The following is a 25,673-nucleotide window of genomic DNA, read 5'->3' as shown; positions in this document are numbered from 1 at the left end:
TGGAAGTTTTTGAGGATGTAACTTGGAAGATGGACAAGAGAGATCCAGCAGATGTGGTATATCTGGACTTTCAGAAAACCTTTGATAAAGTCCCACATAGGAGGTTAGTGAGCAAAATTAGGGCGCATGATATTGGGGGCAAAGTACTGACATGGATTGAAAATTGGTTGGCTGACAGGAAACAAAGAGTAGTGATAAACGGCTCCCTTTCAGAATGGCAGGCGGTGACCAGTGGGGTATCGCAGGGATCAGTGCTGGTACTGCAACTTTTTACAATGTACATTAATGATATAGATGAAGGTATTAAAAGTAATATTAGCAAATTTGCTGATGACACAAAGCTGGGTGGCAGGGTGAAATGTGAGGATGATGTTAGGAGAATGCAGGGTCACCTGGACAGGCTAGGTGAGTGGACGGATGCATGGCAGATGCAGTTTAATGTGGATAAATGTATGGTTATCCACTTTGGTGGCAAGAACAGGAAGGCAGACTACTACCTAAATGGAATCAAGTTAGGTAAAGGGGCAGTACAACGAGATCTAGGTGTTCTTGTACATCAGCCAATGAAAGCAAGCATGCAGGTACAGCAGGCAGTGAAGAAAGCTAATGGCATGCTGGACTTCATAACAAGAGGGATTGAGTATAGAAGCAAAGAGGTCCTTCTGCAGCTGTACAGGGCCCTGGTGAGACCGCACCTGGAATATTGTGTGCAGTTTTGGTTTCCAAATTTGAGGAAAGACATTCTGGCTATTGAGGCAGTGCAGCATAGCTTCACGAGGTCAATTCCCAGAATGGCAGGACTATCTTACGCTGAAAGATTGGAGCGACTGGGCTTGTATACGCTTGAGTTTAGAAGACTGAGAGGGGATCTGATTGAGACATATAAGATTATTAAAGGATTTGACACTCTGGAGACAGGAAGCATGTTTCTGCTGATGGGTGAGTCCCGAACCAGAGGACACAGCTTAAAAATAAGGGGTAGGCCATTTAGGACAGAGATGAGGAGAAACACCTTCACCCAGAGAGTGGTGGGTGTATGGAATGCTCTGCCCCAGAAGGCTGTGGTGGCCCAGTCTCTGGATACTTTCAAGAAAGAGTTGGATAGAGCTCTTAAGGATAATGGAATCAAGGGTTATGGGGATAAGGCAGGAGAGGATACTGATTGAGGATGATCAGCCATGATCATAATGAATGGTGGTACAGACTCGAAGGGCAGAATGGCCTACTCCTGCATCTATTGTCGATGAAATGAATGGCATAATTCTGAAGACTGCAGCTGCAAAGGAACAGAGATTGTTGAAAGAAATATTGAGAGTTTGGTTACCCAGACCAATGGGATATTGGACATCATAAAAAGAGGAATGAATCGTATGGAGATGTTATGTTGAATCTTTACAAAGAATTGGTTAGAACATAAATGAATATTACAACAATTTCTGATCACCACACTTTAGGCAGGATGTGAGCATCTTAGAGAGGGTGCAGAGTAGGTTTTCTATGCTTCTGTGTTATGATCCTTCAACCATTGGGTCATATCTAAACTCTGCAGTTCTGCCACATCCAGGTGTGAACAGTGGTGGACAATTAAGCAACTCACTATTGGAGAAGATTCCACAATATCCCTCACCTCAATGATGGAAGAACCTTACACATCAGTGCAAAAGGCTGAAACATTTGCAGCAATCATCATCCAGAAATGCCAAGTGATGATTCATTTCAAATTCCTCCAGTAGTTCCCAGCAATACTAATACCAGTCTTCAGCCAATTCAATTCATCCGCTCCATGGGTGTCAAGAAGTGGTTGGAGGAAATGGACAGTGCAAAGGCTATCTGTCCTAACAAAGTTCTGGCAATAGTACTGAAGACTTCTGCTCCAAAACTTGCCACTCCCTTAGCCAAGCTCTCTCAGTACTGTTGCAACGCTGGCATCTCCTCAATAATATGGAAAATTGTCAGGATATGTCCTGTACACAAAAGCAGGACAAATTCAATGCAGTTGATTACTGCCCCATCACTCTGCTTTCAATCACCAGTAAAGTGATGGAAGATGTCATCAATAGTGCTACGAAGCAGCACCTGCTGAGCAATAAACTGCTCACTGACACCCAGTTTGGGTTCTGTCAGGGCCATTCAGCTCCCAAACTCATTCCAGCCTTAGTTCAAACATGGACAGAAGAATTGAATTCTAGAGGTAAGGTGGGAGTAATGGCCTTCAACGTCAAGGCTGCATTTGACTAAGTGTGGCATCAAAGTACCCTAGCAAAATGAAAATCAGTGAGAAATGGGGCAAACTCTCTCTCTGTTGTGGTTCTGTTCGCCGAGCTGGGAATTTGTGTTGCAAATGTTTCGTCCCCTGTCTAGGTGACATCCTCAGTGCTTGGGAGCCTCCTGTGAAGCGCTTCTGTGCTGTTTCCTCTGGCATTTATAGTGGTTTGTCTTGCCGCTTCCGGTTGTCACTTCCAGCTGTCCGCTGTAGTGGCCGGTATATTGGGTCCAGGTCGATGTGTTTGTTGATAGAATCTGTGGATGAGTGCCATGCCTTTAGGAATTCCCTGGCTGTTCTCTGTTTGGCTTGCCCTATAATAGTAGTGTTGTCCCAGTCAACTTCATGTTGCTTGTCATCTGCGTGTGTGGTTACTAAGGATAGCTGGTCGTGTCGTTTCGTCGCTAGTTGGTGTTCATGGATGCGGATCGTTAGCTGTCTTCCTGTTTGTCCGATGTAGTGTTTTGTGCAGTCCTTGCATGGGATTTTGTACACTACATTGGTTTTGCTCATGCTGGGTATCGAGTCCTTTGTTCTGGTGAGTTGTTGTCTGAGAGTGGCTGTTGGTTTGTGTGCTGTTAGGACACTAGTGGTCGCAGTAGTCTGGCTGTCAGTTCGGAAATGCTCCTGATGTATGGTCGTGTGGCTAGTCCTTTGGGTTGTGGCATGTCCTCATTCCGTTGTCTTTCCCTTAGGCATCTGTTGATGAAATTGCGAGGGTATCCGTTTTTGGCGAATACATTGTATAGGTGTTCTTCCTCTTTTTGCAGTTCTGGTGTACTGCAGTGTGTTGTGGCCCTTTTGAATAGTGTCTTGATGCAACTTCGTTTGTGTGTGTTGGGGTGGTTGCTTTCGTAGTTCAGGACATGCTGTGTGTGTGTGTGTGGCTTTCCTGTATACCTTTTGTGCTGAATTCTCCGTTCAGTGTTCTGTGTACCATCACACCTAGGAATGGGAGTTGATTATCCTTTTCTTCCTCTCTAGTGAATCGGATTCCTGTGAGTGTGGCGTTGATGATCCGGTGTGTGTTCTCTGTTTCTGTGTTTTTAATGATTTACAAAGGTGTCATCCACATATCTGACCCAGAGTTTGGGTTGAATTTGCGGTAAGACTGTTTGTTCTAACCTTTGCATTACTGCTTCTGCTATGAGTCCAGAGATGGGTGAGCCCATGGGTGTGCCGTTGATTTGTTCATATATTTGGTTACTGGATGTGAAGTGTGTTGTGAGGCACAGGTCCAGTAGTTTGAGTATGCCGTCTTTGTTGATAGGTTCACCGTCCTGTTGTCTGTTCTGTATGTGCAGCAGGTTGGCTATTGTTTCTCTGGCTAGGGTTTTGTCGATAGAGGTGAACAGTGCCGTTACATCGAACGAGACCATGGTTTCTTCCTGGTCTATGTGTATATTTCTGATGATGTCCAAGAATTCCTGTATCGATTGTATGGAGTGTCTGGATCCGCTGATCAGGTGTTTCAGTTTCTGCTGTAGTTCTTTAGCCAGTTTGTGTGATGGTAGTGATACTATGGGTCTGAGTGGGATGTCTGGTTTGTGCACTTTAGGTAGTCCATAGAATCTGGGGGTGTTGTTGCTTTCAGGTTTCATTCTTTTGTACATCAAACCTGGTTATTTGTCTGTTTTTTTGTAGATTCCTCAGTGTGTTGTTTATCCTATTGGTGAGCTGTGAGGTGGGGTCAAACCCCCTCTTTTGGTTGGTGTTGGTATCTGCAAGTAGTTGTTGTGCTTTTTGGATGTCATCTGCCTTGTCCAGGATGACCGTCATTCTGCCTTTGTCTGCTGGTAGTATGATTATGTTCTTATCGTTTCTTAGTGATTTTAGTGCTTCCCTCTCCTTGGTGTTGAGGTTATGTGTACGTGTTTGTCTTTTCCTTGTTATCAGAGGTACGATACTTTGTCTCACTGTTTGTTGTGTCTCTTCTGTCAGTCCATTGTTCCTGAGTGTGCATTCTAGTGCTGCTAGGAAGTCTGCTGTCTTGGTATCCCTGGGGTTGTAGTTGAGTCCCTTGGCCAGCATTGTTCTTTCTGTGTCTGTGAACTGTCTGTGGGATGGGTTTTTAACCCAGGTGTGTGTTGTGGTGTCCTCTTTGTTGTGTGTTAGTTTGGCCATTTTTTTCTTGTTAGTGCTGTTTTTTTGCGGTGTGTGGTCCTGTTCTGTCCTATGGTGACGGCCTGTTCTATGGTCCAGGTCCATTCCTGATTGGTGGTTTTTGAAATTAACAATTTTTGGCGCGCAATTTCTTGTCTGTATTTGTGAAGTCTGTTGTGAGCGTCTGTAATCATTACTTGGATCATCCTGAATCCATTCTGTCTGACTGTGTCCCTGGCTTGTGGATTGTTGACTGGTGGTCTGTATCTGACACATGGTGGAAGGATTCGATTCTTTCGGCATTCATGCAGGAACCGGAGTTGTTCGTATGTGGCACTTAGGCGGTTGGCACAGGATTCCCATTTCCCGGCTTGTCTTCGCGTCTCTCGCCCGTAGGTGTTCAAAGTTTGTGAGAAGATTTGTAGCTTGGGTGCTCGTTGTGGTTCTGTTCGCCGAGCTGGGAATTTGTGTTGCAAACGTTTCGTCCCCTGTCAAGGTGACATCCTCAGTGCTTGGGATCCTCCTGCGAAGCGCTTCTGTGATGTTTCCTCCGGCATTTATAGTGGTTTGTCTCTACCGCTTCCGGTTGTCACTTCCAGCTGTCCGCTTTAGTGGCCGGTATATTGGGTCCAGGTCGATGTGCTTATTCAATCAATCAATAAGCACAAAAAAGGTGCACTGAGGATGTCATCTAGACAGGGGACGAAATATCTGCAACACAAATTCCCAGCTCGGTGAACAGAACCACAACAATGAGCACCCGAGCTACAAATCTTCTCACAAACTTTGAACAGCAGGTCAGGCAGTATCCGAGTAGCAGGAGAATCGATGTTTCGAGCATAAGCCCTTCATCAGGGGGGCTTTAAGAAGATGATTGTGATTGTCGGGGGTTAGGTCATTTCACCTCCAGGACATCTCTGCAGGAATTCCTCAGGGTAATATCCTAGGCTCAACCATGGTCAGCTGATTCATCAATGACCTTCCCTCCATCATGAGGTCTTTTGCAACTCCTCAGATACTGAAGCAGTACATGTCCAAATGCAACAAGGTCAGCCCAAGCCTGGTATTGTCGGAACAAGTGGCAAGTAATACTCATGCAACACAAATTCCAGGCAATGCCCATCATGAAAGAGACAATCTAACCTCCACTCCATGACATTCAATGGTGTAACCATCACTGAATCCGCCACTGTCAATATCCTTGGTGTTACCATTGACCAGAAACTCAACTGGACTCAGCAAATAAACCCAGTGGCTACAAGATCAGGTCAGAGGCTAGGAATGCTTCAGGGAATAACTCATGGTTGAGAGTGTGGTGCTGGAAAAGCACAGCAAATCAGGTAGCTGCGAATGTGATTGGTAGATGAATGCAGGGAGGGGGTGGTAGGTCGGAGAGGAGGGTGAAATGGATAGATGGGAAGGAAGATGGACAGGTCAAGAGGGCGGTGCCAAGTTGGAGTTTGGGACTGGGATAAGGTGGGGGAAGGGGAAGTGAGGAAACGGGTGAAATCCACTTTGATCCCATGTGATTGCAGGGTCCCAAGATGGAAGATGAGGCATTCTTCCTCCAGGCATCAGGTGGTAAGGGTTTGGCGATGGAGGGGGTCCAGGACCTGCATGTTGAAATGTTTGGCCACAGGTGGTTGTGTTGGGTGTCCCAGAGATGTTCTCTGAAATGATCTGCAAGTTGACGTCCTGTCTCCCGATGTACAGGAGACTATATCAGGTGCAACGGATACAATAGATGACGTGTGTGGAAGTACAGGTAAATTTATGTCTGATGTGGAAGAATCCTTTGGGGCCTTAGACAGAGGTGAGGGGGGAGGTAAGGGTGCAGGCTTTGCACTTGCGTTGGCAGGGGGAGGTGCTAGGAGTGGGGTGTGGGATGGTGGGGGGCATGGATCTAACAAGGGATTCACAGAGGGAATGGTCTCTCCGAAATGCTGACAGGAGTGGGGAGGGAAATATATTTGTAGTGGTGGGGGGTCTGTTTGTAGGTGGCAGAAGTAGCGGAGGATGATGCTATGTATTGAGAGGTTGGTGGAGTGGAAGTTAAGGACCTGGGGGATCAATCCTTGTGCGGTTGGAGGGGTGGGGTTCAAGGGTGGAGATGCAAGAAGTGGAGGAGATGCACTGGAGAGCATCGTCGATCACGTGGGAGGGGAAGTTGCAGTCTTTGAAGAAGGAGGCCAACTGGGATTAGTCTGTGGTGGAATTAGTCCTCCTGGGAGCAGATGCGACAGAGGCGGAGGAAATGGGAATAAAGAATGGCATTTTTACGTGAGGCAGGATGGGAGGAGGTGTAGTCCAGTTATCTGTGGGAGTCAGTGGGTTTGTAGTAGATGTCTGTGGTCAACCGGTCGCTGGAGATGGAGACGTCTGCACGACTCCCTTGTCAGATCCACATGGCCCCCACTAGCCCTCACCCCACTCCTGGCATCTACCCCTACCAACGCAAGAAGTGCAAAACCTGCACCCACACCTCACCTCTGTCCAAGGCCCCAAAGGATCCTCCAACATCCAACTGAAATTTGCCTGTACTTCCACAGTGCTGGAGGGTGGGAAGTAGCTAGGAAGGTGATAGGTAGATGAAGGTGGGGGGAGGTGAAAGGTCGGAGAGGAGGGTTGAATGGATAAGTGGGAAGGAAGATAGACAGGTCAAGACGGCGGTGCCACATTGGAGGATTGGGCATGGAATAAGGTGGATTGAGGGGAAATAAGGAAACTGGTGAAATCCACATTGATCCTCTGTGATTACAGGATCCCAAGGCAGAATATGAGGTGTTCTTCCTCCAGGCGTCAGATGGTAGGGTTTGGCGATGGAAGAGGCCCAGGACCTGCATGTCCTTGGTGGAGTGGGCGGTACAGTGTTCGGTCACGGGTGGTTGGGTTGGTTGGTGCAGGTGTCCCAGAGATGTCCTCTGAGATGATCCACAAGTTGGCATCCTGTCTCCCTGATGTGGAGGAGACCACATTAGGTGCACAGATACAGTAGCTGAAGTGTGTGGAAGTACAGGTACATTTCGGTCGGATGTTGAAGGATCCTTTGGGGACTTGGACAGAGGTGAGGTGTGGGTAAGGGCATTGTGGGTCAACCTACAGCAAGTGGACTGCAGCAATTCAAGAAGGCAGTTCACAAACCCCTTCACAAGGGCAGCTAAGGATAGACAATAAGTGCTGGCCAGCTAGCAACGACCATGTTTTATGAATGAGTAAATTTAAAAAAACTAGAATGATTCAAGGAATTGTGGATTATAGCTCCTCAGCTTTCTGACCCACTGACTGCAATCAGTGAAAACAGGTGACAGCATCTTCTCCACAATAACACTCAAGACTGGAGCCCCCCAAGGATGCATCCTCAGCCCCCTACTGTTCTCCATGTACACCCAAGACTATGTTGCCATATTCTGAACAAATGCCACTTACAAGTTCACTGATAATGCCACCATAGTAGGACAGATATCTAACAATGATGAGTCAAAATACAGAAGGGAGATAAAGGGCTTAGTGACATGGCGCAACATCAGCAAAACTAAAGAACTGATCATTAACTTCAGAAAGAAAGGAGAAGAACAAATCCCTATCTACATCATTGGAACTGAGGTTGAGAGGGTGGAAAGCATCAAGTTCCTCTGAGTAATGATAACCGACAATCTCTCTTGGACTTCCCACTTAGATAAAATGGTCAAAAAGGCACATCAACACCTCTTCTTCCTCAGGCAGCTCAGGAAATCTGGCATTTCCATAATGACCCTCTCAAACTTTTGCAGTTGCGCCATTGAAAGCATACTGTCTGGGTGCATAACAACCTGGTATGGCAACTACTCTGCCCAGGACAGTAGGAAACAACAGAAGGTTGTATGCACAGCCCAGAACATCTCAGAAGTCAATCTTCCATCCATGGATTCCATTTACATGTCTCGCTGCTGTGGAAAAGCTGCCAACATCATCGCATCCTAGCAATGATCTCCTACAATCTCTTCCCTCAGGCAGAAGATACAGAAGCCTGAACATGTGCACCAGCAGGTTCAGGAACAACTTCTTCCCGACCATTATTAGACTGATGAATAAACTCTCTAGCCTCAAATAATGCTGACCTAACATTGATCTTGCCTAGCGCCTCCCTGTGAAATGTAACTGTATGTCTCTGTCTGAGTCTTTTTACAAACTCTGATCTTTATATCTTTGCTTACTATGATCTGCCTGTGCCTTTTACTGATTGTAAACAAAGCTTTTAACTGTACTTCGGTACATTAACAATAAATCAATCATTCAATCAAAGTGATTAGGTTGCAGAAGTTGGGGTTGTTTTGGAGCACAGGAGAGAGGAAGTGGATTTAAGTGTACAAGATTATGACAGACTTGTAAAAGAACAGTACAACACAAGAACAGGCCATTTGGTCCTCTAGACAGTACCAACATAGGATACCTTCCAAAACTAAAAACGTTTTGCCTCTACCCAGTCTGTATCCTTCTATTTCCTGTCTATTCTTTCCTAACTCTTAAATGTAATTACTATATTTGCCTACATTACCTCCTCTGGCAATGCATTCCAGACACTTACTACCCTCTGTGTAGAAAAACTTGCTTTTCATATCTCAGAGAATTGTGGACCTGCACACCTAGGCCCCTCTGTAAATTGATGCTTCTAAGGATTCAGTCATTTCCTGTTTACTTCCCACTAGCATTAGATCTCCCAAAATGCATCACCTCTCATTTGTCCAAATTAAACACCATCTCCTATTTTCTGCCCAAGCCTCCTGCCTATCCATATTCTGCTGTATCCTCTGGCTATCCTCCTCACTGTCCGCAGCTTCCCAATCTTTGTGTCATCTGCACTTACTGATTAGGCCTCCCACATTCTCCCCTAGGTCACATATATATATATATATTAAATATATATATATTACAGCAGCATTAATCCCTGAAGAGTACCATTGGTCACAGATCTCCAGTTATTAAAACCATACTTTTATCGCTACACTCTGTCTTCTGTGATAAGCTAGTTCTGCATCAATCTTACCAGTTAGCTGCACTTTTTGTATCAGTCTGCTATGTTAAAGGCCTTGCTAAAATCCTTATAGACATTAACCACCATGCCCTCATCAAACATCTTTGTTACTTCCTCAAAAAGCTCAATTAAATTTGTGAGACACAACCTTCCCTGCACAAAATCATGCTGCCTATTGCTAATAGATCTATATTTATATTTAGTTTGGAGCATAGGGCATCGAAAGTGGATTTACTGAAATTGTACAAGATTATGACAGGCTTGGAAAAGATAGAAAGAAGTTGAACTTTCCTGTTGGCTGAAGGTGCAAGGATCAGGGAATGTAAAAATTACCTTCTTTAAGCAGCAACCAGTAACTTACCGGAACTTGCTGCTTATTAGGCACTGCCTATGGAATTGGTGGATGGGGAGAGGTTCAATGATACCGAAAGGAAACTGGATGGGCACTTAAAGGAAATAAATCTGAGACTGCAGGGATTGAGTGGAAGAATGAGACTGGCTTGCTGTGCAGAGCTGATATTGAGCTGATGAACTTAATGCCTCCAACTGTGCCATTATGACTCAACTTGAGTTTAAGATTGTAGAAGGTCAGACACAACTCCAGTTAGAGTACAACCTTCAGAAGAATTGGGGAACAAAAAGCAGAATTTTTTTTTCTTTTATTCCTTCAAGGGATGTTGGCATAACTGGCCAGACCACCATTTATTACCCATCCGCAATTGTCCAGGACAATTAAGTCTCAACCTCACATTGCTGTCAGTCTGGAGTCACAGTCGGTAAGGATGGCAGTTTCCTTGTCTAAAGGACATTAGTGATAGGTTTTTCCAACAGTTGACAATGGTGTCATTGTCATTATTAGATTTTTAATGAATTCAAATTCCACCATCTGCCATGGCAGAATTCAAACCCTGATTCCCAGAACATCACCAGGATCTGTGGACTAATAGTCCAACTAATACTACTAGGCTGTCACCTCCCCATAATAGCTTGAGTGTTACCTCATATTTTGTGGACAGTGCTTTGTAAAATCAGAAGAGCAAAATTTCTTTCAATACGTAAGAAACAAACGAGAGGCAAAAGTAGAGATTGGGCCGCTCCAAATTAATGCAGGAAGGCTAGTGATGGGAGATCAGGAAATAGCTGAAGAACTTGCTTTGTGTCAGTCTTCACGGTGGAAGACATGAGTAGTATCCCAATAATTAAGGAGAGTCAAGGGGTAGAGTTGGGTAATGGCAGCCATTACAAAAGAGAAAGTACTTGAAAAGCTAAAAGGTCTAAAAATTGATAAATCTGTGGCCCGATTGGGCTACATCCTAGAGTTCTGAGGGAGATAGCTGAAGAAATAACGGAGGCATTGGTTGTAATCTTTCAAAAATCACTGGGGTCAGGGAAGAGTCCCAGATGATTGCAAAATTACTGTTGTAACTTCCTTGTTCAAGAAAGGATGAAGACAAAAGATGGAAAATTATAGGCCGATTAGCCTAACTTTGATTGTAGGTAAAATTCTAGAATCCATCATTAAGGATGAGTTTCTAAATTCTTGGAAGTGCAGGGCCAAATTAGAACAAGTCAGCATGGATTTAGTAAGGGGAGGTTGTGCCTGATAAACCTGTTAGAATTCTTTGAAGAGGTAACAAGTAGGATAGACCCGGGAAACCCAGTGGATGTTATCTACCTAGATTTCCAAAAGGCTTTTGACAAGGTGCCTCTTGGGAGGTGACTGAGTGAGGTGAGGGCCCATGATGTTCAAGGTGAGCTACTGGCTTGGATTGAGGATTGGCTGTCTGACAGAAGGCAGAGAGTTGGGATAAAAGGTTCTTTTTCGGAATGGCAGGTGGTGATAAGTGGTGTCCCGCAGGGTTCAGTGTTTTGGCTGCAGCTATTCACTTTATATATGGACAAAGGGACTGGGGGCATTCTGGTGAAGTTCACTGATGATACGAAGTTAGGTGGACACACAGGTAGTTCTGAGGAGGTGGGGAGGCTGCAGAAAGATTTAGACAGTTTAGGAAAATGAATTTCATCAGCCATTTCTTGGACCAATGTGAGCAAATGCGAGGTCTTGCACTTTGGGGGAAAAAGAACACAGGCATGGATTATTTTATAAATGGTGACAAAATTCATAAAGCCAAAGTACAAAGCGATCTGGGAGTGCTAGTACAGGATTCTCTAAAGGTTGCCTTGCAGGTTGAGTCCGTGGTTAAGAAAGCAAATGTTATGTTGTCATTTATCTCTAGGGTTGGAATGTAAAAGTAGTGATGTGCTACTGAGACTTTATAAAACTCTAGTTAGGCCCCATTTGGAGTACTGTGTCCAGTTTTGGGCCCTACACTTCAGGAAGGACATACTGGCACTGGAGCGTGTCCAGCGGAGATTCACACGGGTGATCCCTGGAATGGTAGGCCTAACATACGATGAATGGCTGAGGATCCTGGGATTGTATTCATTAGAGTTTAAAAGTTTGAGGGGAGATCTAATAGAAATTTTCAAGATAATGTGTGGCTTAGAAAGGGTGAATGCTGGGAAGTTGTTTCTGTCAGGCGGGAAGACGAGGACTCATGGGCACAGTCTTAGAATTAGAGGAGGTCAATTTAGAACAGAAATGAGGAGACATTTCTTCAGCCAGAGAATGGTGAGCCTGTGGAATTCATTGCCACGGAGCACAGCGGAGGCCGGGACGTTAAATTTCTTCAAGGCAGAGATTGACAAATTCTTAATCTCTCAAGGAATTAAGGGATATGGGGAGAGTGCGGGTAAGTGGCATTGAAATGCCCATCAGCCATGATTGAATGGCAGAATGGATTCGATAGGCCAAATGACCTTACTTCCACCCTTATTTCTTATGGTCTTAATAACTGTTTAAATCAATCCTTTGATCTCTTCACAGCGAAACTTGGTTTGTTGCAGCCGGAAGGCAAATCTACTCCTGTTTCAGTTCCCAGACCAGCTCGAGTTGTGGCGATTGGGCAGCCCAGGGAGTTCAGGTAAACAATTATATTTTATAAAGTGTGCTGTGAATAAACAGCTTTCAGGAACAATGCAAATTTAACTTGATGTCCAGACACTTAACAAAGAACAGTGTACTGACGAATTGGAAATGCAACACTGCACAATAGTAAACTGAAGTAAAACAGCAATAGTGCTGAATGCCACTGGTATAGTTGGCATAATGTTAACTGATGTCCTGAGTATAATGTTACCATGCAGCATTGCCCTGTTGATGCCCTGGGTGTTGCTCTTGGTGCAGTATTACGGAGGGAGGATCTAAGTTACTTTAAAAAATTATGAATAGTTTTTGCATGACTGGAGTTGTAGAATATATAAAACAAGAGTCCATTGACCCAATCATGTTTTTCAGTTTTTTTAAAAAAATGATATCCAGAAAACCATAAACGTATAAATTTGTCCCTTCAAGAATTTATCCATTTCCCTTTCAGACTTCTTTTGAGTCTGGTTTCATCACACTTAACTTGTGATTTTGTTTATACTATCTTTTTTTTTCATTTCAGTTCTCATTCTTTTACCAACTGCTTTATACTTGTGTTCTCTAACAGTTGACCCTTCTGTCTTCTCCATTTGTCAAAACCATGATGGTCACCTATTCTTTTCTATAGAGAATAGTCTTGGTCTTTCTGCGTGCCCTTAATTATTGGACTGTACTTTCCTAAATTCTGAAAACTGCAGAATCTGGCATTTACTCACAGACACAACTCCAGCTTTTCACATACAGTTAGCTTCACCAAGCTAGTCCTGTCCCTGGATATTTTTCTTTTCCTGAACTCTGATCTTTCTCAGTGGCACCATCCGTCGAACCCCAGGACCTTTTTGGATTCTCACTTCACAGATACAGCCAGTTGCTGTTGGGAATTCACTCTCAGCACATCCACATCAAATAAATAGCCTGCTCAGCATACCACTAACAGAATTTACCTTGTATTGAGCCTGATTCTGACTCACTCTGTTTCACTGTCTTCCTGTGTCTGACTCTAGCTGTAACTACTGAACTGTTTTGAGTCACTATTTAAAGCCCTGCATCAAACCTACTCTTATTCCAAGACAACTTTGAAAATAATCACCCAGCAACCATTACATACCTGGTTCTCTGAGTTACAATGCCATTATCCAAGTAAATGCTGTGAATAATCTGTGTATTAAAATCAGCCTTATCCAAGTCTAAAACTTTAGTAGATTCATGTTTTTTGCTTCCAAATTCTACATTGAACTCAGTTGTGTTGTGAGCACTATTTTATTGATGGCTTCTATAATTATAATTGGATACAAAAAGAAATGAATTTTAATAGAGTACATATCCCATACAATTTGCACCTTCGATACACTTCAAGCCTTGACGTTTGCTTATGTCACCATTAAAAATACATTTGCCTGTTGGCCCATTTTGATACTAGTTTATCTGTTGTGATTAGATTAATTACTTACAGTGTGGAAACGGGCCCTTCGGCCCAACAAGTCCACACCGACTCGCCGAAGAGCAACCCACCCAAACCCATTCCCCTACATTAACCCCTTCACCTAACACTAGGCCAATTCACCTGACCTGCACATTTTTGGACTGTGGGAGGAAACCGGAGCACCTGAAGGAAATCCACACAGACACTGGGAGAATGTGCAAACTCCACACAGACAGTTGCCTGAGGCAGGAATTGAACCTGGGTCTCTGGCCCTGTGAGGCAGCAGTGCTAACCACTGTGTCACCATGCTGCCCATGGATCTGTCTAAATGAGATGTGATTTTAGTACTGACTTGGGTGGAGATGTTTATTTCCAGTCTATGTGAACTTGTTTTCATTTCATTTCATGTGATTTTTCTGTTTCTCACTGTATGCAGGGATTCCTGGAGATAGCCTTCCAATCAGCAAAAAGCCAGAGAAACTATTGCAATTAAAGAACAAGGTGTGTGGGAGGAACTGAAGGTTTTTGATGTTGATATTAGCGGTGGAAGTTTTAAACTCTGTCCAGTCTCATGACCCTCAAGGCTGTACACCTTTGTGTTCCTATTTAATAAACAACATGCTCACATTACAAGAGACTGATTTCTCCCCTAAAATTGAAGCTAGAAGGCCTCACTGTACAAGCGATTTATGCACGCAGGGCTTACTATGTGAGTCAGTCCCGAAACACTAGGTTCAGATGGTCACGTGAATTAGGAGCAAGAGTAGGCCATTTAACCCCACAAATCTGCTTCACCATTCAAAACAATCATGGCTGATCTCATATTGCCTGAATCCACTTTCTTTCCTGACTCTCTTGCAGATCAAAAATCTAATTCAGCTTTGTATATATTCAATGACCCAACCTCATCAGCTCTCTGAAAAAACATTCCAAAACTAAAGACCTTCTCAGAAGAAATTCCACATCATCTCCATCTTAAATGGGATACCCCCATCTTTTGAAACTGTATCTCAAGCTCTAGATTCCTTCATGGGGAAACCATTGTTTCCGCATCTGCCCTCACAACTCTCCTCGGGATCTTCCATGTGCCACGATAATCGTCACTCATTCTCCAAAGAGTTTCTACTCCAATGAGTGATTTTGTTTGTTATTTTTCTTTTATAGGGTTGTGATCACATTCGGTGCTGTGCACTGTCTCCATGTGGAACCTGGATTGCTTTCTCAAACATTTGCAGAGTCCGTCTCTATCAAGTACAGTATGAAAATGACAGTGTCACAATTCATGCGGTAGGTCAGCTATCCAGGGGTTTGTAAACTAGGGATTAATAGTGGAAGGTGTGTTTTCTTCCTGTGATTTGAGTTATGGGGATTTAGGTGTTTATGATATGTGCATTCATGTGTGTAAGTGAAAGCAAGATCAGGATGCAGGAGTGAAATGGGGTGATCCAGCTGGCCTGAGTACGAATGATTTTCAGTTGCTAACATGTTTTTAAATCACATTTTGTCTCTTTTCCCTTCCTGCAGGCTTCACGATTTCTGAAGGTGCAGCAGCCAGCTCATCAGTTGCTGTTCTCTGCCGATTCCACCAAACTGTTTGTTGCCTTAGATCATAGTCATATCCAGGTTGTGGATCTGGTGATGCTTAATTCCAAGCATGGACACATTCTCACGCCTAAGTCTGGTGAGTTTTCCTCTGCAAAATGCCACCAATCATTGCAATCAGTCAATAGCTTGGTGTTCAGATGTAAAGATAGTGATCTCTAAACTTGGTCATAGGAACTTGTCCACTTTTGGTTAAATCATTCACCACAATGTCAAGATAGTTCCTTCTGTACAATTAATTAGTGTGTAATTCCATGGTAATTAGGATTCTACATCCAATGGACAGAATAATGTCAGGGTTTTCCTGCATTGTTCCTAACTTCCACTGAGAGATAATTCCTGAAGGTGCTGACACTCACTGGGAAGTAGATTTGATTTGATTTGATTTATTATTGTCACATGTACCTAGGTACCATGAAAAGTTTTGTTTTGCATGTAGTATAGACAGATCATACTATACAGCAGAATGCATAATGGTAATAGAACAGAGTGAGGAATTCAGTGTTATGGGTGAAAGTGTGAGGTCGACATTAAATTTGAAATTTGAGCAGTTCATTCAGAAGTCTAATAACAATGGGAAAGAAGCTGCTCTTGAATCTGTCGGTACATGTGTTTAAGCTTTTGTATCTTTTACCCGTTGGAAGAGATTGTAACTGAGGTGGAAGGGGTCTTTGATTATGTTGGCTGCCTTCCCAAGGAGCGATTGGATGGAAGGCTGGCTTGTATGATGGACTGGGCTCTGTTCACAACGCTTTGTAGTTTCTTACTGTTTTGCGTCGCGGAGTTGCCCTACCAAGCTGTGATGCACCTGGATAGAATGTTTTCTATGGTGCATCGATTAAAGCTGGTAAGAGACTTCATGGACATGCCAAATTTCCTTATCCACCTGGGAAGGTAGAGGTGCTGTTGTGCTTTCTTGATCATCGCATCAACGTTGGTGGACGAGGAGATACAGTTAGTTATTGTCACTCCTAGGAGCTTAACACTTGCGACTGCCTCCAGCTCAGCCCCATTGAAATCGATAGGGGCATGCCCTCCACCTTCCTGAAGCTCTTTTGTTTGCTGATATTGAGAAAAAAATTATCTTTGCATCACACAACCAACCACACTGTCTCTTTTCTGTATTCTGTCCCATCAAGTTTGAGATCTGGCCTACAACAGTGGTATCATCGGCAAACTTGTACATTTAGTTAGGACAAAATTTGACCACAGTCAGATATGTGCAGGGAATATAGTAAGGGGCTGAGTAAGTAACCTTGCAGGGCACTGGTGTTAAGCATTGTCATGGAGGAGGCAGTGTTGCCTATTCTCACTGATTGCAGTCTGTTGAAGGATACAATTGCAGAGGGCGGAGTAGAGCCCTGGGCCTCAGAGTTTGAAGATTAGTTTGATTGGAATTACATGTTGAAGATAGAGTTATAGTCAACAAGTATAAACCTGATATTTGTGTCCTTGTTATCTAGATGTTCCACGGATGAGTGTAGGGCCAGGGAGATGGCTTCTGCCATGGACCTGTTGTGGCAGTAGGCCAATTGCAAGGGATCAAGGCATGCTGGGAGACTAGAGTTGATATGAGCCATGACTAACTTCTCGAAGTGCTTCATAATTATGGAGGTTAGAGGCACGTTGCGTGAGGTTTCTATGGTACTGGGATCATGGTGGCCTTCTTGAAGCAAGTAGGGACTGAAAGGTGCTGACTCTGACTGGTGTATGATTCCTCAAGATGCTGGCTCTCTGTGGGAGACAGTTCTTGATGATGCTGAATCTCGGTGAGATTCACTTCCTGAAGGTGCTTACTAACTAGGACGTAGTTCCTGAGGCTGCTGACTGTAACTACGACACAATTCCTGAGGGTGCTGATACTCATTGTGGTGCAGTGCACTGAATCACTGTGTTCGTTAAAGAGATCCTGTCTTTCTTCAATTGACTTCTTGGTTTACTTGTGTTTTAATTATTTATACCTATCATTGGGCTTTTTATCTTGAGTAGCTCTTGAATCTCTTTTGCCTATTGTAGATTCCCTCGAACCTGTCTACCTGTTGGCAGCAAGTGCTGATGGCAACTGGCTGGCAGCTGCAAATTATGACTGTGAAATCAATGTCTATAATTTGAAGCAACTAAAGGTAGGAACCAGAGGCCTCAGATAAATGTAAGTGCCTGGGGCAGGCAGCGAACCATGCTCAGTTATTGAGATGATAGAGATGAAATCTAGTCACAAAGGTCAGACAGCTCAAGGCCCAGATGGTGATATTTGCTATCAATGGGAGTGGGATGATACCGATGGAAAATCGAGGGATATAGATACAAAAGCTATGAGGTAGTGATAAAGGGTGATGCCACTCTGGGTGAGTGAGAGCATTGCTGGGTCTGGAGGTGTGAGTGTGTTGGGGTAATACTGGGTCTGAATTGAGTGAGGGTAAAGCTGAGGTTGGTGCTAGCATACAGAGGTATTCAGGCAGGGGATATCAGTTGACATGGGATTTGAAAAGAAGTTATGTCTGGAGGGAGGAAAGGGTATGGCATCAAATGGGAGCAGGAAGGGGAGGAAGAGATGATGTTGGCCTGGAAGGACAGTGGGGTGTCTGTTGGTCAGGCCTTTGGTTCTTTGCACTGATGAAATCCTCTTCCTTCCAGAATCACTGCACAGTTCCAGTCTATAATCATCTCCCTACTGCTATTGCCATTAATCCACATACCAACAATCTGATCGTTGTCCACACAGATCACCAGGTATGACCCAATGGAGTCAAGTGTATTTAACATTGCACCTTATTGTCAGCACTGTGAAATAATCCAAACTGTGGACCTTGCTATCATATTTTGTACTCAGATTTCTGTGGAAATTCTTTGTTCACAAATTTAAAGGATGATGGGGAACAGCACTGTGCAGATGCAACATTTGGTAAGGAACAAAAAGAAAAGTGTTCCTCAGGGTTCAGTATTAGGATATTGCTCCACTTAATATCTATTAATGACCAGGACATGATTATAAGGGTATAATTTAAAATATTTCCAACTCTGAGCTTGGAAATGTTTTAAACAGTAAAAACGTAAAGTAACAGACTTCAGGAGGACATGGACAATCAAGACAGGAAATGCGTGACAGATGAAATTGATTGCAGGAAACTATACAGTGATGCATTTTGGGCAGAAGAATGAGGAGAGGTGATACAATAAAGTGCAACTTTAAAAGACTTGGTGGTTGATGGACAGCAGCCTCTTAAGGTGGTAGAACAAGCTGGGAAGGCTGTTTAAAAGAAGCCAATGGGATTATTAGCTCCAGTAATAATGGCATGATACGGAAGTAAAGGGTTCAGCTAAATCTTTTTAAAACACTTATTAGACCTTAACTGTATCTATTGTTCTAATTCTGGACATCAGCTTTTTGGAAGAATGCCATGAATTTTTGAAGGTAAAGACATGGGAATCCTGGATTTTCTGAATAGAAGTGTAAGGAGATTTGATGAAGTTCTTTAAAACATTTAGCCTCAACTGAATTATTGGTGTCCAGTTTTGGGCACTATACTTCAGGAAGGTTGTCAAATCCTTGGAGAGGATGCAGAGAAAATGTATTTGAATTTTTAAAAAATTAATTGATGAGGTGAGAATGTCACTGGCTGAGCCAATACTTTTTGCCCATCCCTAGTTGCTCCAGAAAAAGTAATGACAAACTGCCTTCTGGAACTGCTGTAGTCCACATGGTGTAGGTAAACCCAGAATGCTGTTAGGGAGGGAGTTCCAGAATGGCACCAGAAGTAGGGGAATAGCTAATTTGAAGAGACTGGAAAAGCTGGGGTCATAGAGTCACAAAGATGTACAGCACAGAAACAGACTCTTCAGGGTCATTGTCCTAAGAGGAAATACGTTTGGAGTAGCCAACATTTTGAATAACATGAATAAGGAGAAATTTACTTGTGGTAGAAGGATCCAGAGGGTGCATGTTTAAGATTATTCACAAAAGAATCAGAGTTGGCTTAAGGAAACATTATCTTACATACTGAGTTGAAACCTAAAATGGAAAAGGTGCTAGAAGCAAATTCAATGAGAACTTTCAGAAGGGAACTAGATTATAATTTAAGTGAAATGATTCACACAGCTCAGAAAAGAGAGTTGAGAGGTGTTGATGACCATTGAATAGATCTACCAAAGGGCTGACAGACCAAGAGGCTGAATCACCATTTATGATGATCCACATTTTTATTTTCTCAGATTTTTGAATTCAGCATCAGTGAGAAAAAGTACACTGAGTGGAGTCGTACACTGCAGCAACAGGGATTGCACCAACACTGGCTTGAACGGGATACGCCTGTCACACACGTGACCTTTAACCCTAAACTGACCACACAGATTATCCTTCATGATACATACATGTTCTGTATTATTGACCAGTTGTTGGTAAGTGTCCTAGCCAGAATACGCGGCCTCCAGTCATACTAGTAACACCCTGCCCAGTCCAAACCAGCAGATTGCAGTTCTTGAATACATGGATATAATCTCCTGACCACCCATTCCCTGCTCACACTTTCCCTCTTCTCCTCACCTTGCTTATTTACTGTTATACTTTGAGATTAACTTCTGGTGATCTTTTTCTCCCCCACAACCCCCCCTCCCCCCCAGCGTCTTCCAAATGAACAATCAAATCTTCATAACCAATCGATCCTGAAACGACTCTCTGGAAAAGCCCGCAAAGCTGAGGAACATGCATTCAAAATTTGTAAGAAATTCAAGGTAAAATCTAAGGGACGTGGCAACATTCCTGCACAGAAACTGGCCATCAGATGTGAGCTGCTCTTGTCCTCTGTCCGTGCCATTGAGACCCTTTAATCTTTGTACATAGTGGACAACAATCCCAGATTCTGCAGTCTCTCATTGCTGGCACTCTGCATCCAGTCCATGGTCTTGATTTTCTTCCCAGAATGTGATGCCCAAAACTGAACAATACTTCAGATGAGGACTCGCTATTGATTGTTAAAGTTCTATCATCATTTACTTAAACAATACTTTCTTGCTTTGTCAGTCATTGGTAAATATCCTGAATGCATTTTTTCTTAAATCAACTTGTTTTGCCAACTTCAAATATTTGTGTTCACCCTCAGATCTTTCAATTCCTTCATACCTTTTAAAATTGAAACATTGGTAGCACTCTCCCCTTTGAAGGGTTCAATTTTTTTCTTCTGAACTTAAGCACAAAGGTCTCGGCTGACTGTTCAGTAGAGTTCTCAGGGTGCTGCTGTCTTTTGAATGACATGTTAAGGAGAGGTCTCCTCTGCCCTCTTATGAGTACATGAATGACAGTATTTTGAATGAGAACTGAGAAATAGATGGTGACGTCTTGAAAAATGTCCGTATGACAGAGGAGGAGGTGTTGGATGTCTTAAATGCATAAAAGTGAATAAATCCCCAGAACCTGATCAGGTGTCCCCTAGAACTCTGTGGGAAGCTAGAGAGATGATTGCTGGATCCCTTGCTGAGATATTTGTATCATTGATAGTCACATGTGAGGTGCTGGAGGTCACACTGGAGGTTGGCTAACTTGGTGCCACTACTTAAGAAAGATGGATAGGAAAAGCCAGTGAACTATAGATGAATGTGCGTGGTGGGCAAGTTGTTGGAGGGAGTCCTGAGGGTTTACATATTTGGAAAGGCAAGGACTGATTAGAAATAGTCAGCATGGCTTTGTGCATGGGAAATCATGTCTCACAAACTTGGTTGAGTTTTTTGAAAAAGTAACAAAGACATTGATGAGGGCAGAGTGGTGGATGTGATCAATATGGACTTCAGTAAGGGTTTCAACAAGGTTCCTTATGGTACACTAGTTAGCAAGGTCAGATCTCATGGAATACAGGGAGAACTGACTCGAAGGTAGAAGACAGAGGGTGGTGGTGGAGGGCTGCCTTTCAGACTGGAGGCCTGTGACCAGTGGTGTGCCACTGCTTTTCATCATTTATATAAATGATTTGGATGTGAACATAAGAGGTATAGTCAATCAGTTTGCAGATGACACCAAAATTAGAGGTGTAGTGGACAGCAAAGAAGGTTACCTCAGATTACAACACGATCTTGATCAGAAAGGCCAATGGGCTGAGAAGTGGCAGATGGAGTTTAATTTAGATAAATGCGAGGTGCTGCATTTTGGGAAAGCAAATCTTAGCAGGACTAATACACTTAATGGTAAGGTCCTAGAGAGTGTTGCTGAACAAAAAGACCTTGGAGTGCAGGTTCATAGTTCCTTGAAAGTGGAGTCACAGGTAGATAGGATAGTGAAGAAGGTGTTTAGTATGCTTTCCTTTAATGGTCAGAGCATTGAGTCTTGGGGTTGGGAGGTCATGTTGCGGCTGTACAGGACACTGGTTTGGCTACTTTTGGAATACTGCATGCAATTCTGGTCTCCCTCCTATCAGAAGAACATTATGAAACTTGTAAATCTTTTCTGAATCCTTTTCAAGAATGTTGCCAAGGTTGGAGGATTTGAGCTACAAGGAGAGGCTGAACAGGCTGGGGCTGTTTTCCCTGGAGCTTTGGAAGCTGAGGGGTAACCTTATAGAGGTTTATAAAATCACGAGGGGCATGGATAGGATAAATAGAGGAAGTCTTTTTCTTGGGGTGGGGGAGTCCAGAACTGGTAGGCAGAGGTTTAGGGTGCGAGGGGGAAAACTTAAAAAGACCTAAGAGGCAATGTTTTCACGCAGAGGGGGGGGAATGAGCCACCAGAGGAAGTAGTGGAGGCTTGTACAATTACAACATTTAAAAGGCATCTAGATGGGTATATGAATAGGAAGGGTTTAAAGGGATATGGGCCAAGTGCTGGCAAATGGAACTAGATGAGGTTTAGGATATCTGGTCGGCATGGACGAGTTTGGACCAAAGTCTGTTTCCATGCAGTACATCTCCTAAGTTACCTCTCGTCTTGGCCAATAATTATCTCTCAATCAATGCAATAAAAATAAATTATCTGGTCATTATCACATTACAGTTTGTGGGATTTTTTGCTATGCCCAAATTGGCTGTCATGTTTCCAAAATCACAATTCAAAGTATTTCATTCTAGGATGATCTGAGGTTGTGAAAGACACCAGATAGAGAGAGAGTCATACGGCATAATTGGAGTTTATATTTTCATTTATTTTCTATTACAACTTCTAATTCCTGTTAAAAATAAATCACTTCTCAACTCTTAACTTTCGTGGGTCATTTTTAAAAAAATTTGAGTATATGGTGTTACTTACCGGCCCAGTATTTATTGTCCATCCAATCTTGCCCTTGATAAAATAGTGTTGAGCTGCAGTCTTCCTAAAGTCTGTTGTTCATGACAAAAGACCAAGAAATGTATTATTTTGTAAATCTTGAACTTATGCCATATATATGCTTAGATCATTAGTACAAATCAAAAGTTGAAATAGTCCGAAGTACGAACCTCTGTGAAAGACAACTATATATCTCTTGCTCCCTGTCCACTCACTACACAGTTGCACATCAGTCTTTAAGGGACTGTCTGATGCAACTAATGGACCATGCAAAAGAAACATTCTGAAAGCCCAAGCTTTCTCAGTTATAATAACTTTCAAATCTCTAACCAAACTTTCCTGTTTTGAAGGTTTCACAAAACTAAACCTTTCTGCTGATGAAGAGTCATCTGGATTTGAAACATTAGCTTGCGCTCTCTCTCCATGGATGTTGTGTGATCTGCTGTGATTTCCAGCATCTTTAGTAATTTATTCCTCTAATTAGCTGGAGTTTGGTATAACTTATGTTGGGGATTTAGAGAACAGTGTCTCCATTTGTCTTCCCTTTACCACCTGCTGACTTAATGTTCCACACTGAACAAAGGGAAGAGAGTGTTGGGAACTGAAGTCCACTCTAGACACCACCCAGGGTTATTCTGAAACTAAGACACAATCGTGGTCCAGAGACAGGTTTGTTCTGAGACAGACACAAGCCAAAGAATTGGTATTTGTCCTGTATCTTGTTTTTTTTTGTTCTGGAGTATATTGTTTTGCATTCAACTATAGATGTGTTCTGCATATGGTCAGATCCCCTGAACCTTATCTTCTCTCTCTGCAGCCACTAATGCACGTTGAACTTCTGTTTGATGGTTGTCTTGTGGTGGTGGAACGTCCTGTTATGGAGATCAATATGCAATTACCTGCACCAGTCCGACAGAGGAAATTTGCCACGTAAATGAATCAAGTTGCTGCCGGTTTCCTTTTGTTTATTTTTAAGATCTTCCAGATTGCTCCCTGGATTGTCCTCTAAATATTATATTGGAGTTACAAACCTCTAATATTTTATTCGAAATAAATGCTGTGTCAAACTCAAACAATGTATGTGGCCATTGGCAAATATTGATCCACTTTATCTTCCCACAAATAGTCTGAATTTAGTCTAAAGGAGCAAGGATACTAAATCAACTCTGAATGACCTTTCAATCCTGCCAATGAAATCTCTCCAAGTGTCCCATTGTATTACAGGGTGTTGTGGAGGAGTTACAAAGTTCACTTGTTATGTCACTTCAAATTAAACCAGCTTAATGGATTTGTCACAGGATGATGTATGTATGCTATGTCTTATTTTTCTGCTCTGTGCAGCTCCTGAATTAAAGGTGCAATATGAATCCATCATTGAAACCTGAACTCTGTTTTCATGCACACCATTCCACAGCAGTACCAAGCTTATGGAATAATGCAGCTGAGTCATGGTATGATCCAGTGTTGTGTGTGCAGTGGGCTTTCCTGTAAAGTGAAGCCAGACTGTCTTAAATTAATTTTTGCCGTTAAAGTGAAATGTTGGAATAGGAGGACTCAATTCAGGGTATTGATTTAAGGAGACTTTAGATTAAGGGACTCAAATGACAATAAAGCCTGATTGTTTTTTGTAGCTAAAAGTGAAGTGGGAGAGAAAGTGCAACAAACTAGATGTGCTGCAACGTTAAAATGGATGATGAGGTAGAGATTTCTGGATGACTGGGCAGGCAGTGTTGATTGTAATCAGGAGGGAAAAGCCACATAATGTCGGAACATTGTTTTCAAATGTATTGCGCCCATAGGTCTTAGTGAGTTTTGAGAAGATTTGTAGCTCAGGTTGAGCTTCTGGATGTAGGTTTGCTTGCTGAGCTGGAAGGTTAATTTCCAGATGTTTCGTCACCCTACTAAGTAACATCTTCAGTTGGCCTCAGGGTGAAGCACTGCTGATAATTCCTGCTTTCTCATTCAAACAGCTTCCAGCTCAGCGAGCAAATCTACATCCATTGTTTTCAAATGCTATGCATTAAGTAACAGCGAGCCAAGAAGACATGATGGGAGTAGAACATCCATAATAGATATTGTAGCTTTAGACAGGCTACAATCTAAAAGTTATGACTGAATAGACATTTAGGTCATAGAGTTCGGTAAAAGGTAAAGTTGCCATAATCCTAGTGGACCATAGGCTGTTGTCTCATTAGAGGGTCACCACACATCAGGTGAACCTGAGAAAGTGGGACCTGTGTAGTAACCTCAGTCACCATGAGAAATGAACCTGTGCTGTTGGTGTCACACTGCATTACAAACTTTCTATCTGGCCAACTAAGTTAGCCAACCCTTCAAGTACTGAAGAGGACCATTCAACTTACAAAGTCCATATTAACACACTTTGAGCACTATTCCTTTGTTCAATTCCTGTTAACTTTGGTTCACCAACTCCATGTTGAATCTCTTCAGCAATCCAATTAATTAATGCTTTGATTTGATTGAATGGCCTCATAACTTTATTTTCTTAATGTGTATCTAATTCACTTTTGACGTCACTGATTCTGCTTCTGCCACACTTACACGCAACAGGTTCTATGTTGTTACCACTCGCTATGTCAATAAAATGTCATCCTCCCACTCACTACATCAGTAGCCTATAACCTTATCTCTTCTACTTGTAGGTTCTACAATATAGAGTCATAGAGATGTACTGCAAGGAAACAGACCCTTCGGTCCAACTGGCCCATACCGACCAGATATCCCAATCCAATCTAGTCCCACCTGCCAGCACCTGGCCCATATCCCTCCAAACCCTTCCTATTCATATACCCATCCAAATGCCTCTTAAATATGGCAATTGTATCAGCCTCCACCACATCCTCTAAAAGCTCATTCCATACACATACCACCCTCTGCGTGAAAAAGTTGCCCCTTAGATCTCTTTTATATCTTTCCCCTCTCACCCTAAACCTATGCCCTCTAGTTCTAGACTCCCTGACCCCAAGGAAAAGACTTTGTCTGTTTATCCAATCTATGCCCCTCATAATTTTGTAAACCTCT

The 25,673-nt window shown here is 42.9% G+C and overlaps 1 protein-coding gene across 1 annotated transcript in view; it reads left to right on the top strand.

The window, feature by feature from the left end:
* The window catches only part of utp4 (UTP4 small subunit processome component), a 67,677-nt gene extending 43,675 nt beyond the window's left edge, over positions 1-24,002 (top strand). The window contains exons 8-16 of the mRNA XM_072595743.1: positions 12,265-12,361; positions 14,223-14,287; positions 14,951-15,073; positions 15,311-15,467; positions 17,405-17,511; positions 18,023-18,118; positions 19,598-19,783; positions 20,006-20,116; positions 23,449-24,002. Of these exons, the coding sequence (XP_072451844.1) occupies positions 12,265-12,361; positions 14,223-14,287; positions 14,951-15,073; positions 15,311-15,467; positions 17,405-17,511; positions 18,023-18,118; positions 19,598-19,783; positions 20,006-20,116; positions 23,449-23,565 (1,059 nt within the window). The 3' untranslated portion in view covers positions 23,566-24,002. The remainder of the gene's footprint in view (positions 1-12,264; positions 12,362-14,222; positions 14,288-14,950; positions 15,074-15,310; positions 15,468-17,404; positions 17,512-18,022; positions 18,119-19,597; positions 19,784-20,005; positions 20,117-23,448) is intronic.
* Positions 24,003-25,673: the final 1,671 nt, after the last annotated feature.

The sequence above is a fragment of the Chiloscyllium punctatum genome, chromosome 26 (genome assembly GCF_047496795.1).
Source record: "Chiloscyllium punctatum isolate Juve2018m chromosome 26, sChiPun1.3, whole genome shotgun sequence".
Taxonomy (NCBI): Eukaryota; Metazoa; Chordata; class Chondrichthyes; order Orectolobiformes; family Hemiscylliidae; genus Chiloscyllium; species Chiloscyllium punctatum.
Note: the sequence above shows the minus strand (reverse complement) of the source record. Positions and strands in the feature narration are given on the sequence as shown.